The 19,264-nt window shown below is 41.0% G+C and overlaps 1 protein-coding gene across 1 annotated transcript in view; it reads right to left on the reverse strand.

Annotated features, from left to right (window-relative positions):
* OPHN1 (oligophrenin 1) overlaps window positions 1–17,886 on the reverse strand; it is a 441,200-nt gene extending 423,314 nt beyond the window's left edge. Inside the window, exons 1-2 of the mRNA XM_032475625.1 lie at window positions 17,188–17,886; window positions 16,889–17,046 (exon numbers count right to left, since the gene is read on the reverse strand). Of these exons, the coding sequence (XP_032331516.1) occupies window positions 16,889–17,042 (154 nt within the window). The 5' untranslated portion in view covers window positions 17,043–17,046; window positions 17,188–17,886. The remainder of the gene's footprint in view (window positions 1–16,888; window positions 17,047–17,187) is intronic.
* Between the last annotated feature and the right edge of the window lie 1,378 nt (window positions 17,887–19,264).

The raw sequence follows: 19,264 nt of genomic DNA on the forward strand, positions 1-19,264 counted from the left end.
AAAGAGAAAATAAATAAATAAAAGCAAAAGCAGCTGTCGACAATAGGTAAACAAGTCAGTGTGGCTATGTGCTGATAGAATGTTATTTACAAAAACAAGCATTATTTACAGAAACAGGTGGTGGGCAGGATTTGGTCCATGGGCCAGAGTATGCTGAGCCCAGCGTTAGTGCATACAGAGCAAGGAGACCTCTTTGAGAATCAAGTTACTATTCCTTATCCCCTTGCCTTCCACCCAGGACTCCCAAGAAGCAAATAGCAAAGGTGCAAGGCTAGAAAGCTTCCTTCAATCACTTATTCTCCAAGTTACAGGCTACAAAATACTTTAAAGTAAACAAGGCCTGAGAGTAGCCATTCTGCTTACTTCTACTTGTCACCATTACAAAATAAGTCTTTGTGGGTCCGATGGAGCAACCAGAGCTACCTTCCCTGGTGTGCCAATGGGATGGCACGTGTTTTTTTATTAAGCACTGTGTTATTAATTCCTGCCTGGTGCAGAAACTCAGACAGTATCCCATAAGAAACATTAAAGCCACAATTGGCCAGCAGCCTTCAGAACACCCAGTAGCTCTTGGAGGGCAACACTTTGGGAAAGCCTGTCCCAAAGGAGACTACTAACTCCTTGAGGGTGAGCCTACTACCAAAAGAAAAGAATTTTCTGTGGAGAGAAAACCTGCTAAGCAAGTGCCTCCTTCCCCAGTGATTTGTTCAATGCTTCAGTCAGCCAGATCCTGCTGGACTTGTTAGACCTGACAAAACAACAGTGATAGCTTTGATAATAGTGCCAGACATGAACCAGGGGAAAAGTGCCTGCTGTAAGGGAAATCTATATAAGGGGCTCTGCTCAAGAAACATGCCAATTATCCCCATAGTGCCAGGGGAGAAGAAGCTGATTAAAGGCACAGGAGTAAGAGAAAGGCAGAAGGATTGGTCCTAAATATCACCATGGCACACCTAGATTTATGAACTCCTGTGAATGGAGGCTGCCTAACACATGGCAAAAGAATTTAAATCCAATCTGGAGGGTGGCAGGTGAGTCATCAGAGCAGGTGACTAGGCATAAAAACAAGGCACATTAAGGCAAAGTCTCTGAGAGGGCTTCCCAGGGTCCTGGAGGGAGAAGAAGATAGCAGCTGGCAACAGACAACACTGAGGAGAGTGAATGATAGGATTTTACAGAGTGAGCTGCATAGGAGATGATGTTAGGAGGAAAGGCTCAAAGAACAGAAGAGGGCTAAGTACAAAGCCAGGCCAGATGAGACAGACATCAGGATGAATCAGATAACTACACGGCCAGGGACCATACAGGAAAGCCCAGAGACACAGACTTCCCATACTCACCGTGCAAGGCATAAGCACTGACCCCCTTCAACAGAGCACACATGAGAATACAGTAGAGAATGTGCAGCCTTTAGGGGCCAGAAGATATGGGTTTGGACCCCAATTTGCCAAATATTGCTGAGTAACTCTGAGCAAATCACTTAACTTCTCTGAATTTCAATTCCCCATTCTGTAAAGCTGTGAGACCATTATCTGCCATTGGTTACATCACCTATATAAGAGAAGCACTAATAGTCTGCCTGATTGGCTCAGAGGTTGTTGTAAAGATCAAATTGAGGTCATAGGTCAAACTGGTGAACTGAAAAATACAAAAGATGTTATATGCTCATGATTTTTATGAAGCATTATTATGTATGGTATCAATGCATGTTAACTCCATCTATGAATGAAACTGGTTTAAAACAAAATGTGTAATAGCTCCAAAGCTCAACAGTGACAGATAACTTGGGCTAAATAATGTCTGTATCACCTATGAAAGTTTTATAATAGAAAACTGAGTGGCCTATTCAAATATGCCCCTGTTTTTCTTCCTTGTTAACAAATTTACAATTTTTAATTTTATTTTCTATCCTAAAAAGGTAATCAAAAAGGCCAGGTCACCCCCTCCCTCATGACTAATATGAAGCTTCCATAATTGCTTTCAACCACCTCTACTGGCTTCAGAGAATTCTCCTTTAAAGGCTTCTACTTTGGTCTGGACTGTCTTCTCCACAGGAGCCTTTAACACAATAGCCCCATGGTTGATGGTGCCAGAAACTCTATTACAAGCTCTGGTCTATCAGCCCTGTCAGCAAACCTCTTCTCTACTGTTGTCCTCCAGTTTTCAAACTTTTCCTAATGGCCACTTCCCATGGAGATGTGCTAATAGCTGCTCCCATTTCTCTACAGAAGACCCCATCTCTCTTTCTCAAAATTCTACTTTCTGAACTACCTCTTCCTTGGAACAGCACTTATATTCTCTTTCATCACTGATGGGAAGAAAATCCACGTGTAACAGTGGAAATACTCAGAAAATCTAAGTCTGAGCTCTATTCCTGATCAGCAGCGTGAAAGTACTAAAACCCTGTAAGCCTTGGTTTCCTCATCTGTAAAATGGAGATAATAACACTTTTCTTCCCAGGTTAAGTTACATCATGTATGTGAAAGTGCCTTGTATATTATAAAGTGCTCTGCAAATGTTAGTTAATATTGGTATCTGTATCTGTGTCCACATCCAGGTCACTGGAGAACCTGAGTGAGATCACATTCACAGATCCCAGCTTTGCTGCTACCCAGAGCAAATATAAACAACCCTATATCCCAACTCAGTTGGGATTTGAGCTGTTTCCTCCTCATTCATAATTGGATTATCTAAATTCCATACATCTTGGGGTAGGGGTTCTATTAGAGAAGGTCTGTCTCTTTTTTTTTTTAAATTTTTTGTGGAGGGGGTAGTAAAGTTTACTTAATTATTTTTAGAGGAAGTACTGGGGAATGAACCCAGGACCTTGTGTATACTAAGCATGCACTCTACCACTTGAGCTATACCCTCCCCTCAAGGAGGTCTGTCTCTTGATCTTCTATTTCATCAAGTTCCTACTAGGCCATGGACAACCAGAAAAAGTATTACCTGACCTTCCTTGACTCTATTCCTGCAGGTCTGTGAACCCCTTAGCTGCCTTCAGACAAACACTGGAGGTGCATTCTTGGCAACAGGCAGTGAAAACAATAATCTTCTTTCAAAAGCTGAAAGTGATGCTGAAAACAATCATAGACTCAGCAAAAAGAGGTCAATGAAAGGTAGAGACTGCTTTCATAAGGCCCAGTGACACTGCACAGAGCCCAAGAATGGACTGATTATTGGGTCCCCAGACTGACTCTGTGATTAACTGGCTCAGTGACCTCGGACAAGGAATATCTCCTCTTAGGTTTGTTTCCTCATCTGAAATATTAAAGCATTAAACAAAATTTCTCTTAAGGGCCCTTAGAACTCTGAGTCCATTTTAAGCAAGATACTGCCTATTAATCAAAAAGAAAAAGGAACCGTTAAATAGCATCTGATTTTCACAAAGAAAATGCAAACAAAATGCCAGGAAACCCCAGCTGGCCTTCCCCTCCCATTCTACTAGTGCAGCCACACAGACCCTGGCTGAGCTGTTACCCAATTAACACACCAGTACCCTCTGCTTTCCCATTTAGTACCATCACAAACTCATCACTTTCATAAACCCTGAAACACTGGGTATGGATTCTGGAAGACAAATGACTCCATAAATCAAAAATGGAAAGATATCAATATTTCCCATGGCATGGTGATGATGGTACAGAGATCTTCTCTTCAGAACTCTCTTTTCAGTGTTTTCTCCTGTGCTAAGCAAAAGTTGTAAGGGGCAGCTATAAAATACCTTGAAACCCACCCTCCTTCCCCCACCTAATGAATTCAGGATGGATGAATTCAAGACTAGTCTGCAGCTGTCAATGGCCACATGCATAATACAGATTTTTCCAATCACAGGGAAAGGCTTTTCCACGAGAGTCTGGCTCTGTTAAGAGAGTTGGAAGCTGCAATGTGGCCCTCCTGCTTCTGGGAAATCCTTAATGAAAACCTTTCACAAAGAACTGCCTTGAAGTTCCTAATATGGTACTGGGCCTACTGCTTGCCACTTGTGAGAAATTCCACACTGTCTTGATAAAAATAATATGGGGGAGGATTTTGTCACCCTTTAGTAACGCCACACATTTCCCAATATACACTATCCGCTACATGAAAAGCAGCTGCACTTGCCGTAAGAAGTCAACAGATGAGCAGAGAAGAGGGGAGGTCTCTGGAACTACCCAACCAGCTGGTGTAGGGTCTTGGAGAGAGAAACAAAGAGGACAAGTGGCACGCCACCAAGATGTAATTCTGTGACAAAGGAAAGAAAACACAACCAGGCCCCAATTAAATTGGAGCTAGATTGCTCAACAGGGAAACCACCTGATCCCAGCTATGATAATGGGGGAAAGAGAATGAAAGGAAACTTTCCACTAGCATAGTTCTTCACTGCCAACTGGGTCACTTTAAACAAAAGCACCCCCAGCCCCAATAAAGATGATCCAAACAGTGTTAATGCAAGGTACCTGCTCTAGAGTACAGAAAGAGCCTTGGAATGGGAAACCAGAAAATCTGATTCTGGTCCCAATTCACTGTAGCTCTAGGTCCCTGGGAGAGTCAGTTCTCTCTCAGCTTCCTTTTCCCTGGATATAAACCCAACAGTGTGGATGTGAGGCTTTCTAAACAACCTTCCAGTTCAATTGTTCTATAAGGAAGAGCCAAAGGGAGATGCAGGTATATAAGCCAAGCACCTTTGTTTCTCCAAGTGTATAATCTTTTAAAACAAAAAGTCTTTGAGATATAATTCACATATAAAATTAACTTATTAAATTGTATAGTTAAGTAGTTTTTGGTATACTCACAGAGTACTATCATCACAATCTAATTTCAGAAAAACTTCACAACCCCAAAAAGAAATCTTTCACCCATTAATAGTCACAACACATCCCAAACCTCTTCCCCAGCCCTAGACAACCATTAACCTGATATACCTAATTACATGTTTTTAGTATAACAAAGTAGTGGCCTTTTAAAAATATCTGCATCTATTGAGATAATGTTTTTCCCCTTATTCTAATTATTTGGTGTATTTCACTATTACATTGACAGATTTTCAGATGTTAAATTAACTTTGCATTTCTGGATTTAATTCCACTTGGTTATGGTGCATAATATTTTTTATACTTCTGTATTTGGTTTGCTAGTATTTTGTTGAGGACTTTTGCATCTATATTCGTAAGGAAATTTGGTCTATAGTTTACTTGTGATGCCTTTGGTCTCAGAGAATGTGTTAAGTTTTCTTTTCTAATTTTTGGAAATTTGAGAAGGATGGCTATTAATTTTTCTTTAAATGGTTGGAAGAATCACCAGGGAAGCCATCTGGGCCTGGGCTTTTCTTTGTGGTTAATATTTTGATTAGTAATTCAATGCCTTTATTTGTTAGGTCTACACAGACTTTCCATTTACTGTAGAGTCAATTTTGGTAGTTTGTGTCTTTCTATAAATTTGTCCATTTCATCTAAATTATATAATTTATCAACATACAGTTATTCATAGTATTCCCATTTATTCTTTCTTTATTTTTTAAGTTTGGTATTAGTGCCCCCTCCTTAATTCATGCTTTTAATAACTGGAGCCTTTTCTCTTTTGTCTTTGGCAGCCTCAGTGCTTTCTCAATCTCATTATTTTTAAAAACCAACTCTTGATTTTTTTAATTTTCTCTATTTTAAATATCCTGTTCTTTATGCTATTTAGCTCCACTCTAATTTTATCATTTCTCTCCTTCAACCTGCTTTAGGATTTGTTTGCTCTTTGTTTTCTAGATTCTTCATGTGTAAGGTTAGGTTATTGAATTGTGATCTTTCTTCTTTGCTAATGTAGGTGTTTTAATTTATAAATGTTCCCCTAAGTATTGCTTTTGCTGCATCCCATCAGTTTTGCCACTCTGTGTGGAGAAAAGGGAACCCTCCTTCACTGCTGGTGGGAATGCAGTTTGGTGCAGCCACTGTGGAAAACAGTATGGAGATTCCTCAAAAGACTAGGAATAGACTCACCATATGACCCAGAAATCCCGCTCCTGGGCATATATCCAGAAGGAACCCTACTTCAGGATGACACCTGCACCCCAATGTTCATAGCAGCATTATTTACAATAGCCAAGACATGGAAACAGCCTAAATGTCCAACAGATGACTGGATAAAGAAGTGGTGGTGTATTTATACAATGGAATACTACTCAGCCATAAAACCTGACAACATAATGCCATTTGCAGCAACATGGATACGCCTGGAGAATGTCATTCTAAGTGAAGTAAGCCAGAAAGAAAGAAAAATACCATATGAGATCACTCATATGTGGAATCTAAAAAACAAAAAGCATAAATACAAAACAGAAATAGACTCACAGACATAGAATACAAACTTGTGGTTGCCAAGGGGGTGGGGGGGTGGGAAGAGATAGACTGGGATTTCAGAATTGTAGAATAGATAAACAAGATTATACTGTATAGCACAGAGAAATATATACAAGATCTTATGGTAGCTCACAGAGGAAAAAATGTGACAATGAATATATATATATGTTCATGTATAGCTGAAAAATTGTGCTCTACACTGCAATTTGACACATTATAAAATGATTATAAATCAAAAAAAATGTTTAAAAATAAATAAATAAATAAATAAATAAAATAAAACTATTGCACAATGCAGTTGTCATTTAAACCAGATAGGGCAGAAAAGGGTTACCAAAAAATAATACAGTACTTCTGTCTTTTATATATACCCATTTAGGTACATTTACTGGTGCTCTTAATATTTTGTGCAGATGACAAATTCTCAGTTTTTGTTTTGTTTATCTGAAAATGTCTTAATTATCCCTTGCTTTTGAAGAAGTTTTGATGAATAAAGAATTCTTGGCTGACATTCTTTCTCTTTCAGCACTTTTGAGTATGTCAGCCCACTGCCTTCTAGTCTGAATGGTTTGTGATGAAAAGTCAGCTCTTTAGCTATTGAGACTCGTGTTCCCTGATGAGTTATTTTTCTCTTGATTCTTTCAAAATTCTCTGCCTTGGTTTTCATCAATTTGACTATAATTTATCTAGGTATGGATCTTCTTGAGTTTATCCTACTTGAAGTTTTTGAGCTTCTTGGATCTGGAGGTTAGTGTTGTTCATCAAATTTGGGGAGTTTATAGCCATTACTTCTTCAAATATTCTTTTTACTTTATACTATCTTCTCCTTCTGGGACTTTCATTATACATATGTTGATACACTTGAAGGTGTTGCACAGTTTCTGGGCTCTGTTCTTTTTCTTCTTTTTTTTTTTTTTTTTTTTTTTTTGCCTTTTTTGCTCAGATTGGATTATCTTCAAGTTCTATGACTCTTTCTTCTGCTAGTTCAAATCTGCTGTTAAACCTCTCTAATAGATTTTCCATTTCAGTTATTTTATTTTTCAACTCTAGAACTTCTATCTGGTTCATCTTTATATTGTCTCTTTAGTGAAAAAGTGTTCTCAATGTTACCTTTAAATCTTTAGACACAGTTTCCTTTAGTTCTGTGAATATATTTATATTAGCTGATTTAATCTTTGTCTAAACTATAACATTTAGGCCCCATCAGGGACAGCTTCTAGTGACAGCTTTTTTCCTGTGAAGAGACCATACTTTTCTATTTCTCTGTATGTCTGATCATTTTTTTTTGTAGAAAACTGGACATTTTAGACAATGTATTGTAGTACTTCTGGAAATCAAATCCTAACCCCAAGATTTTGCTATTGTTGTTTTTGTCATTGTTTTTGCTGCTGTTTGTTTGTTTAGTATATTTCTTAGACGAATTCTGTAATGTTTGTACTCCCTGAAGTGTGTGGCTCCTGAAGTCTCTGTTTGGTTAGTTTAGTAGCCAGCTAATAATTGTTCAGAGATCTCTTTAAAAGCCTTGAACCATTAAGTCTTCCAACTTTTTCCAAGGGGCTCTGTGTGCACATTGAGGCATTCCTTCAACACTCAGACACGTAGTTTACAACTCTGCCTCACGTTCAGCCATAGGAGAGAAATTGGGGCCCTCTCAGGTCTTTTCTAGACACATGCACATCCCTGGGCATGCACATGTTCTTCTAGATCCCCAGCAATATGTCAGAGCTTTTCAAAGTGCCCCCATGAATATTTCATTCCCTGTTCATGTTTTTGGCCAGGGTTTTGCTTTCCCTGTCTGGTCTCAGTCAATCTAATGCAGCTGCGATGTTAAAACATCTTGAGGATGGAAATTTTCCCACTGAGCTAGCTCTAAGTCAGGTGAAATAATGTGAAGCCATGTGAATGAGGCTTTTCTAGGTAGCTTTGAGATAGGTTAAATAGTGACAAAACTCTAGGTATGTGAGTTTCTGAGCAACTACAAGCCAAGTCTCCCAACCTCCTACCCCCCACCCCCAACCAGGTGCTCAAAGTCTACTGGCTTCCACAGCTACTATGGTTTTAAGGCTATTGGTTTTCAAGGCTACCACAAAGCTCTGGTGAAGGGAATGGGAGGCAGGGTAAGTTAAAACACCACAAAACCTACTGCTATGGAGGTTCAACATGTTTCCATCAATAAACATTCTTCAGGTTGTTGCAAGCCTTTTGATTAATTCAGAGTTCTGAGAAAGTCAATTTAGACAATTTCTGGCAGCGTCCTTCTTGCTTTTATGGAGGAGTTGATTTTATGAGGTCTTTAATCTTCCATTCCCTGCAAGTACAGTCTTAAAGAAATCTTGCCCCAGTGTGGTTTGGAATTTGCCTACAATGAACACGTTCCTGAGGAATCAGAAGTTGAAAGAAGCACCAGGAAAAATATTTTTAAAGGGTATACAAACAGTTGCTGGTTGCTGCCTCTAGGGTAAGGAACTGGGGATCTGGGGCACAGGAGGGAAAAAGTTTACCCTTTTGTACCTTTTGAATTTTGTATCATGTTCATGTGTTACTTACCCCCCAAAAAAGAACATTTTAATATACTTATGAAAGAAAAAGGAGGCAGTAGGTACTTTAGGTTTTCCCTGAAGACCCCATGAGATACACTGCACCCTGTTTCTGACAAACTCTCCATTCACTTAAACAGTCTTGCTCATTACCAGGATCATTAACTATAAGGTAGTAAAACAGATAGCTTTGACTTAGCTATTCCTCCTCAGTTTATTATTTTTACTATGGAGAGTTGCATCCCCATTGTCTAGCTCATCCCTCCACCACAAAGACCCAGTTTGTAACATGTGATAGAATATACATCATTCTTCATAAGTCCTCTCACAACTGTAATTAAATTATGTAGGTGGGTACTCAGATATTTAATGTATGCTCCAAGAGGGCAGACCCCACAGTAGTCTTATTCACCATTCTAGTCTCAGTTTCCCAGTTGCCTGACACATAGCAGGTGATTAGTAAATCTTGTTGAGTTAAATTGAATTGCCTTTACATTGTGTAAGGCTTTAGCACTTGATGCAAGCCCAAAAAAGCATCATGAGGGCCCGCTACTCTACTAGAAAAAAAATCAGTTCAAGATTTCCAGGGTACTCCCCTGGAAAAACATGTATCCTTCCAGATCATCATTGGGTTTTAGGAAATTTCTGTAGGAACTGGTTAGAGAAACAAATACCAGATTAAAGAAAAATTTTTGGCTATGCTTTAAAAAATGAGGCTATAAAAATGAAGCTGAAAAGTATATTTCCTTCATCACTCTTAACTCTGAAAAACTTTTTTTAAAGCAGATTAAGCCACAATCTTCCCTATCCCACCTCAATACCATTCATCATAAAAAGAAAAAAAAAACTCAGCTTCTTATAAATGGTTGCTCTGAAAGGCTGGTTTGGCTCACTTTTCCACCCTAGTCCCCATAGCACAGCACTCCAGTCCAGCTACTTTGGAATCTTCTAATCTGGTCTTCTGAGGACTTTCAATGAACATGGCAATATGGCAATATTGCCTTTATCAAATTCCATTTGACACTGCTTCATATCTACTACCATACGACATACTCATTGCATTGATCTGAGCTACTCTAGAGAACATCTAAAATACAGTTGTCCCTCATTATTTGTTGGGGTTTAGTTCCAGGACCCCTGCAGATACCAAAATCCACAGATGCTAAAGTCCCTTATATAAAATGGTGTAGCATTTGCATATAACCTACACACATCCTCTCATTACTTATAATACCTAATATAATGTAAATGTTATGTAAATAGTTGTATATACAATGTAAATGATATGTAAATAGTTGCCAACACATGGCAAATTCAAGTTTTACGTTTGAGAATTTTCTGGAGTTTTTTTTGATCCCCAGTTGGTTGGTTGAATCCACACATGCAGAACCCACCAGATACAGAGAGCCAACTATAACTCCATATGCCCCAAGGCACTGATTAAATATCACCTGGATAATGATAGGATATCTGCTGAGAATGTATATTACATCACCAACTCTTCCCTGCACACCATGGTACTACACCCACTCCAAAGAGATTAAAAGCTTCGGTCTCCCTCATTATAGAGCTATTCAGGAAGAACTGAAGGGCATCAGATTGGCACCTCTCAAGAACCATTCGTCAAGAGGATAATCAGATGGGCTAGCATGATTCAAATCATTCACTCACACTGGACATATCAGTTAGATTTTCCACTCTCCCACTCTCCCAGAGTAAAGATGAATTGGCTCTAAAGTTTATGAGTCAATTTAGGTTGCTTGACTATTTGTGCAAGACAGTGGCAGCCAGGAACCAGAGAATGAGAAAGCTAGAAGGAACCCCAAAGATCACTGATGAAACCTCTAGTTTTAGAAATGGCAAAACTCGGGTTCATGCAATTAAAGTCTTACTTAGCGTCATACAACTAGCTGGTAGCAGAGTTGGAACTAGCACTCAACTAGGTTCTCTGTGTGCAAAGCTCCACTAAGTGTATTCAGTATCAAATTTGTGTCAAAGATGAAACTGACCCATGATTTCAGGAAAGCAATTACTTACCAGATATGTACCCCAGTTGCCAAAGCAAGAGCTGAACAGGCACCTCAAAAGGTCACCTTAATGTAAACATCTAAAACTCTTGTCTTGAAAAGTACAGAATGTAAGAAAGTGACATTTTTGTATTCTTTTAAAGTATAAGTTTTCATTAGTCCAAGACACCCTACATATTTGTGGTTGTACATGTATATGTGTGGGCTTAATGATATAATTCTTTTTTCTGACATCTGTTTTATATATACAAACATACATACATATATAAGTATGCTATCCATGGTTTTTAAAAGGCTATTTAAATTTTTTGTTTAATTTTTTTACATTTAACTAAGAACTGTCATGTCCACTAAAATAATGTGAAAATGTATGCAGGCATAAAATAAGATCCTATAATTGGGTGGGTCATTCCTTTCCTAAATGATTAAACTATAATATACAATGCAAAAAAAAATAAAGTCATGGAATGTTAGAGCTCAAAGTGGGCTTATAGATCCCCTACCCAAGCTCACCTTTGTAAAGCTGCAGACCTAGAGCCCCAGCAAAATGACTTACCAAGGTCACAGACCCCATTAGTAGCAGAACCAGCACCATACCCATGTATCTAGACATCATGTCTAGGTTTTTGTTCCCATTATACCATCATTCTGCTTCTGCTCATTTGTAAACAGTGTCTAGTAGTGCTTCTCCAGAGAAACCTCTACCTGGAAACTATCATCTTCCATTTTCCTAGCCCATTTGAGTCCAAGACTCCTAGCCTATTAGAAGTAGATCACCTAGCTCAGGAGTTATAACTTAATTGAACCTAAGCTGTGAATATATTTTATTTAGCTACCACATTTTTAAAAAAAAGTAAAGGCTTTTTGGGCAAGGGTATAGCTCAGCTCAGTGATTGAGCATGTACTTAGCATGCACGAGGTCCTGGGTTCAATCCCCAGTACCTCCATTAAAATAAACAAACAAACAAACAAACAAATAAACCTAATTACCTCCCCCTTAAGAAAAAAACAATTTTTAAGTAAAGGTCTTTTAAATGGCATGAGTCTGCCATATTTTACCCCAATCACTCTAACTCTGGTAACTCACTTCCAACATCTTCATACTTATCTGTTTTCTCCTTGGCCTCTGACAGCCTATGAGTCTGCAAACCCTGAATCCAGAGCAGGCATAATTAACAGCACACCATAGTAAACTAGTTGATGGAAAATGTGATATATGGTATTATGTTTTTACCAATAACGATAATCACTGCCTTACCAGTAAAAATCAATTTAGGTTAACTAGTAATATCAGAGGTTTACAAACTACGTACGACCAGTGAATAAAACCCAACCCATACCCATTTTTGTATGCCCTCCCTCAGCTGAGCTCAGAATGGTTTTTATATGTTTAAGCAGTTGAAAATATTCAAATAAAGAATACTATTTTGTGACACATGAAAATTCTGCAAAATTCACTTTTCAATGTCAATGAATAAAGTCTCATAAGAATACAGCCACTCTCATGCCATGTACGTATTATCTATGACTGCTTTCTTGCAACAATGGCAGTTAAATAATTGCCACAGAGACTGCATGGCCCTCAAAGCCTAAAATATTGCCCTTCACAGAAGAGATCTGCTGACTCCTGAGCTATATCAAAGAAAATGTAAACTTGCTAGTAAACTGCTGGAAAGTCATGAATATTTGTGTAGGATTCTAACAGCTTACACATCACTCCCCAATGCATTTTCCTAAAACCCAGCTCAGATCATGCCTCTTTCCCACCAAAAACGTTTTTAACACTATCTAGAAAAAAAAGTCTAAAGTAAAGTACTTAACAGGTCCAGCACGGTCAAGACCTCAACCTTCCATTCCAACCTCATCTCCCACACTTCTCTTCCTGCATCCTATATTCCAGATGACTTGAATTATTTGCTATCCCTTTACATTCTCTGGGTCATTCCTACTACATGAAACGCCCAGTCCTGAATACAGTGCCATATGGTAAAATAAGCAGGGCCTTTAGAGTCTGGTCTGGAATCTAATACAGTCTCTTGCCCTTATTCGTTGAGAAAGTTACTAAACATTTCTGAACTTTAGTTTTCTCATCTATAAAATGAGAATAAGAAGCCTTGCCTAATAAAACTATTACAAGATTTTAACTCCTGGCATATAGGAAGAGCTAAACAAGTGGGAAGTGTTATTAATTCTGCCCAGTCACAGTGCTGCTTCCTCCTTTGCTTTCTTTTCCTTCTCCTTCCACATGGAAATGAGCTCTCCCTCTAATGTCACATACCATGGTATCCACCTGCCGCACTCTATGGCTCTGACCCATATCTACTATCTTATATGACAGTGATCTCTATGCATGTCTTATCTCCTCTAATAGTCTGGGAACCCCTTAAGGGCAGAATCCACCTGGGGCTTATTCTGTCACATGTGTGACAGCCCTGAGAACAAGGGCTTGACTTTAGTAGGTGCGCAAGTATTTATGGAAAGAATGACATATGTTCACTGAAAATATATATATCATTTGTTAGGTGTAACATGTTATATTGGGCTATAAGCAGGGGCTACATCATTTTTTCTAAATCATATCCAGCCTAAGTGTGTAGAAAAATTCAAACACCATCAGGGACCAAAATTGCCAACATAAAGACAAAGAACAAACAGAAAAGTGGGCAATGTATTCACTTTGCACGGTGCCTGTGTTTTCTTGTTTTGTTTTGTTTTGTTTTGTTTTGGGGGGGAAGGTAATTAGTTTATTTATTTATTGATGGAGGTACTGGGAATTGAACCCAGAACCTCGTGCATGCTAAGCACATATTCTAACACTGAGCTATGCCCTCCTCCCAGGTTGCCAGTGTTTTTATTTTTCATTAGTTTAAGTTATAATCAGCATCTTGTACTCCAACAGTTATGGGTAGATCACACTTAAGGGTGGAGGGAAATCGACCACTTCTCCAAGGAAGACATTGAATGTCACTCATAGCATCGATCACATATGAGCACAGATCTAAGAAAATCTAAATATTCAAACAGGACTTACATGTAATAAATTAATCACCACACACACAGCTGTGACTAAAACCTTATCGTGAGCTCTGTACAAAATCAGACCCAGGCAGGAAATCAGGTTCCACCTGGCTTAATAACTTTATCAAAAACTGCAACTGCTTTGTATAGCATGATGCCTCAGGCTTCACTGGTTCCTAAAAACACTAGGCATTCTACTTGATGGTCAATTTCACAAGTTAAATAAAAAGGTGCCCATCATTCTTCCTTACTTCTAATGCCAGACTCCAAATGACAAAATGAATCCAAACACATGTATACAAAATTAGGTGCTGAGACATGCCAACATAGGGAATGACATTTTCCAAAAAGATGACGGCAAAAATGTATTTCCAACTACTTCTGCTTATGCATTTCCCTTCAGAAACCCACTAAAAAGCACACACTCACCAGCAGATATATTATTGATCTGAAGCTGTATTATCAACAACTTATAATGTTTAGCCATTTCCATTCACAAAGCAGTTTCATAATCCATTAACTCCTTGGAGCATCACAACAACTCTGTGAGATGCGGATAATTAACCCCCATTTTACATATGAAGTAAATGATTTATGCCTTCTTCTCCCAAGATGGTGAAGCCAAGATTGCAACCCAGGTCTTCTAACTCTCATTCCAGTGGTTTCTTTTCCTTTTTCCTTCACACAAAGCCAGAGAATACCTTTGTTTTGCTTCTATCCCACATTTTCTCAAAAAGTTGCCCAGCTAGAACAGTGTGAGGAAGGAACGTGGGAGTATAAACATCACTGTGGTCAAATTGGTGGGAAACATCCCGCCTTTGCCTCTAGTTGCCTCCTGCAACTTAAAGGAAAGAAATGGAGTGTGGGTTAGCTGCTGGGTTTTATTTACTAACTGTCCTATTTTTGGCTTTTACGTATACTCAGCAATAGAAAACCACCATAAATATCAACCAGCCCCTTGAACCAAAATATCCATTGGATCTTTTGCCCTTATACAAAGGTTTAGGCCTGCATCATTGTTGACTCCTGCTGCTTTCAGTCTCAGAAAAGATGGAAAGTATAAAAACCGCAACTTGTCCCAAGCTCAGAAAACTTTTGCTCTTCTTCAAACGTTTCACTGAATGGTTTATTTTTTCTTAGGAACCATCACCTCTCCTATACGCCTTAGCTGGTCATTTTTCAGCACAAAAGTTTTCAGCTTACCCTCCACTTCACAAAGCCACTCCTTTCCAGGAGAGGTTAAATGAGCTTCATTTGACTATGAATACTACACCAAGTAGTGTAGGCTAACAAGTAAATAAAAAGAAAATCCAAACAATCCCCTGGCCTTTTCCTTTCAGGAATCCTCACCTTTGTAACTACTTGTATGACACAACCTGCATATCTTTAACCCTCTCAATGAACTCTATTAAGTGTGACACATCCCAGAGCCTGGCCTCTAAGTCTCTAAGGATCTGCATTTCAATCAAAACCCCCAAATCTTGGAGTGATGGAAACGTTCACATTTTGATTGTGGTGGTGGTTTCATTGGTGTACACAGCTATCAAAATTCACCAAATTGTACATGTGAAATATGTGTAGTCTACTGTACAGGAATCATACCACTATAAAGGTGTTAAAAATAAAAAATAAATGTAAAACCCTAATCTTTCAGGTGCTTCCAAGAACCTACTCTTGTTTAGGCTACAATAGGACAAAACCATTAAATGATCCAAGTCAATCAAATGATCAGCAGGAACTTGGAAAATTTACATTCTGACCAAAGTGGGCAGACAACAGGTGTGGGGGAAAGCACAGACTCCAGGAGGCACCATAAACAGCACCACAAACACCACCACTGCACTGCAGCTCTCAAGCCTTCCTCTCTGCTTTTGGTTGGCTGCATCTGTCTTAAGACGGTCCCCATACTGACCTAGACACAGTGTTTGGGGGATAAATCTCCTCAAAACAAAGTTACAAGCCATACAGTGCATATCTACCAGTGATGTTGCCTTTATTTTTCATAACCATCTTTCAGCCAAGAAGAGAAAAAAATGAATTATGACCACCCATTCACTAGCCTCCATTCTTCTAGGTATATACTTTGACACAAATGATTAGTTTGCCTGCACTCTTGTCGGTGACGTTTATTCTTCTTCCTCTGACTCCAAGCCTTCTGCCAACTAGCAGAAATAAAAACTCCACACACAGTGGGGGGGGGGGAGGGTCCCACAGCTGTCAGCTGTGAACACTGGGAAAGCCCACCTAGGTAAGGCTCCTTCAGCCCACTGACTCCAAACCTGTGTTCTCTGCTAAGTCCCCTGGAGGCTGGGCTCCTTGTTTCAGAGACTAGGCAGGTCTTTGTTCCACCCTCGAGCAGAATTCAGTGGCAGGTGAGGTCACTGAATAACTCTGAACTTAGACCAACCTTGACTTAAACCACAGCTCAGTAACTAAAGAAAAACAGAAAAAAATTACTGGGGCAAAGGTACTTTCCTTAGAAAATAACTTGCCATCGGAAGTTTTTTACTGCCCCCATTCTTATCTGTAGCAACCATGCACCAGACAGGAACAAAACCAACCGTGACTCAAGCTACTGGCCTGAATTTGCAACACTTTAGGAGGTGTTGGGACAGTTCCTTGGTCAGTTTGGCTGTCCCTTTGCCCCACACATGGGTACTAAACATGTCTGATAGTACGAGCAGACCGTCCCTTCGGAACAATAGTCTGTCGAGAAAGGATAGTTGCAGAACAAAAGGGTCCCTGGGACAGCCAGATTCTGTCTTATAAGGTCAAGGCCACTAAAGAGAAAGGCCCCAAATTCTAGTTGTAGCCACCAACTTTCACTTCTACTGACCCCGCTGCCAAAGTGTCTGGAAACCCACTAGCCTCAGAGACCTGGTCTGGGAATCACCCTGAATCCTCCCTTCCCCTGAGGCGTGGAAAGAGCAGGCCAGAGCCACCCGCTCAAGGAAACTGCTGATGGAAGCCTTCCACTTACTTCTCATTGCGCTGATAAGCGCGTTGCCGTCTTTGATTACGTCTTTGATGAATTTATTGGTCCTCTCCAGTTCCTGCTCATAACACTTGAGCCTCTCGCGGAAATCGGGGCTGTCCAGGTAGCAGTCACTGAACTCCAGCGGAGGATGCCCCATGGTTCTGATGGCGGGGGTTGGAAGGAGAGAGGAAAGACACAAAGACCAAGAGCATCAGTGGCACAGTTCGGGGAGTAGATGGGGTGCACCGAGTGAGGGACCCGGTTAGGAAGCTGTCGCCTCCCTCTCTTTGGAGGACAGGTACCTGTTCTGATGAGATTTCTGGAGACAGCTGGCTGGTCTGTACCGGAAGCGGGCGGCCTGGCGATTGCTTCAGGTGACCCGGAGGGCTAACTAACGCAGTCGGATCCTGGCGGGGTGCTGACTAGCAAGCAGCATGCCGCTTAGGCATCGCTCCCCAGACAGGCAGCAGAAACTGCAGCTCGGCAGGATCCTTCCTGAGCAATTGCTAACGTGACACTTCGGCCCGCCCAAGGTGTAGGCGGGGGTGAGCGCTGAGGGTGGGAGCTGCCTCTCCCGGCTCCCTGCTGCCAAGCCAGCTGAAGATTTCCTTTGCCGAACTCCGCGGGCAACCCTGATTGCACTGTCCCCTCCCCCTTCTTAAAGCCAGCGCCTCCGCCCTGCCCCAGCGAAGCCCCCGTACCGAACCAGGGCACTCGGGCTCTTTCTTCAACGGTCTGACTTGCACCCTAGGGTTACCAGAGTCCCCTGGCTCCCGAAAGTTCTTCCTGGTCCCAGAGAGCTGGCCTGCCGGCCTGTTAAGCGCCGGAAGGGTTAAGCCGGGGCGGCGATGAAACGTAGCCTTCCTCCATAGACGCCCTAGCGGGAAGGGGAGGGCAGCAGCGCGTCGCACAATAGCTGCGGTAGCCTGGCGCTTCCCTACGGAAACTGGGGAACAGTCAGCGCCCTAGACTCCAGCTGGAAAGCATGGCGGCCTGGGAGATGTAGTCTTTCCGTTTCACGCCCGGGTGACTCCTCCCTGCTATCTCCCCACCACCCCGCCAGGGCGGCCTCTCTCGCGGAAAGGCATTCCCAGCCTGCCCCAGGCTAGCCCTCCCGGCCCAGCCTCGAGGGGCAGGTGCGCCGCACTAGGGTCGATGTGGAAAGTTTCTGAAACCGGAGCGAGCAAGAACCCAGGAGGGATCGTTTGTGGGAGGCGCGCTCTCTCTCTCTCTCACTTCCCATTATCTGGCTGGATTGTTTATTCTTTTTCCTTCCTCTCTTTCCTGCCTCCCTCTAACTGACCAACTTCTTTTCCTCCTCTTCCCTTTCCCATTTCTACTGGTGCTAGAGCTCGAAGTCTCATGGGCCTTCTACCTGAAGGGTTGACTCCTGCTCTTGGATCCTGTAATTAAGCTCAGAACCCCTTGCCAAGAAAACGGGAGGCCGGAATTAGGAGTTCATTTTTCCCTTGAATCGGATCTCAAAGCATGGTTTTTGTGACCCAACTCAATGCATCCACTGATTAAAGCCCGTGATTTTCCATGTGTAAGTGGAAAACCTAAGAAGAGGCTGTTATAAATTGTCTTGTAGCTTCCCTGAGAGGCCTCTTGTCCATTGTCTGTTGTAGGACAACTGGGGCTGCTCTACAGGTGGCTGCCTTGAGATTAAGAATAGCTAGGGGCTGGAAAATAGTATGAACATGGGCAAAAAGAGTCATTTTAATTTTGGAGAAGTGTTTAGATTACATTGCCCTCGGAAGAAAGCCAAGAAAAGCCAGAACTGAAGGGGATAGTAAATAGACTAATAAGGGTTAAACCACCTGTATTAGTGTTCTACTGCTACTGTAACAAATTACCATAACCTTGATGACTTGAAACAACACAACTTTATTATCTTACAGTTCTGGGAGTCAGAAAATAAAAATAGACCTCTCTCAGCAAAAATCAAGATGTCAAAAGGGCTGTATTCTTTTCTGGAGGCTTTAGGGTAGATTCCATGTTGTTGCCTTTTCCAGCTTTTAGAAGCTGTCCACATCCCTTGGCTTATAGCCCCCTTCCTCCATCTTCAAAGCCAGCAATGGCTAATCAAGTCTCTCTCCCACTGCATTACTCTGACACTGACTCTCCTGCCTCCCTTTTTGTCTTATAAGGACCCACCGAATAACCTAGTATAATCTCCCCATCTCAAAACTTTTAACTTAAATCACATCTGCAAAGTCCTTTTGTTGCCAAATCCAAGTTCATGTGCCCACTGCACCATGAGGCCAAACAAACTGAAACATCGGAGTTTGGAGCAGAGAAAAGCTTATTGCAGGGCCGAGTAAGGAGGATGGGGTGGCTCATGCCCAAGAAAACCCCAGCCTCCCCCAAAGAGTTTCA

Source organism: Camelus ferus, chromosome X (assembly GCF_009834535.1).
Source record: "Camelus ferus isolate YT-003-E chromosome X, BCGSAC_Cfer_1.0, whole genome shotgun sequence".
In the NCBI taxonomy this organism is placed as follows: Eukaryota; Metazoa; Chordata; class Mammalia; order Artiodactyla; family Camelidae; genus Camelus; species Camelus ferus.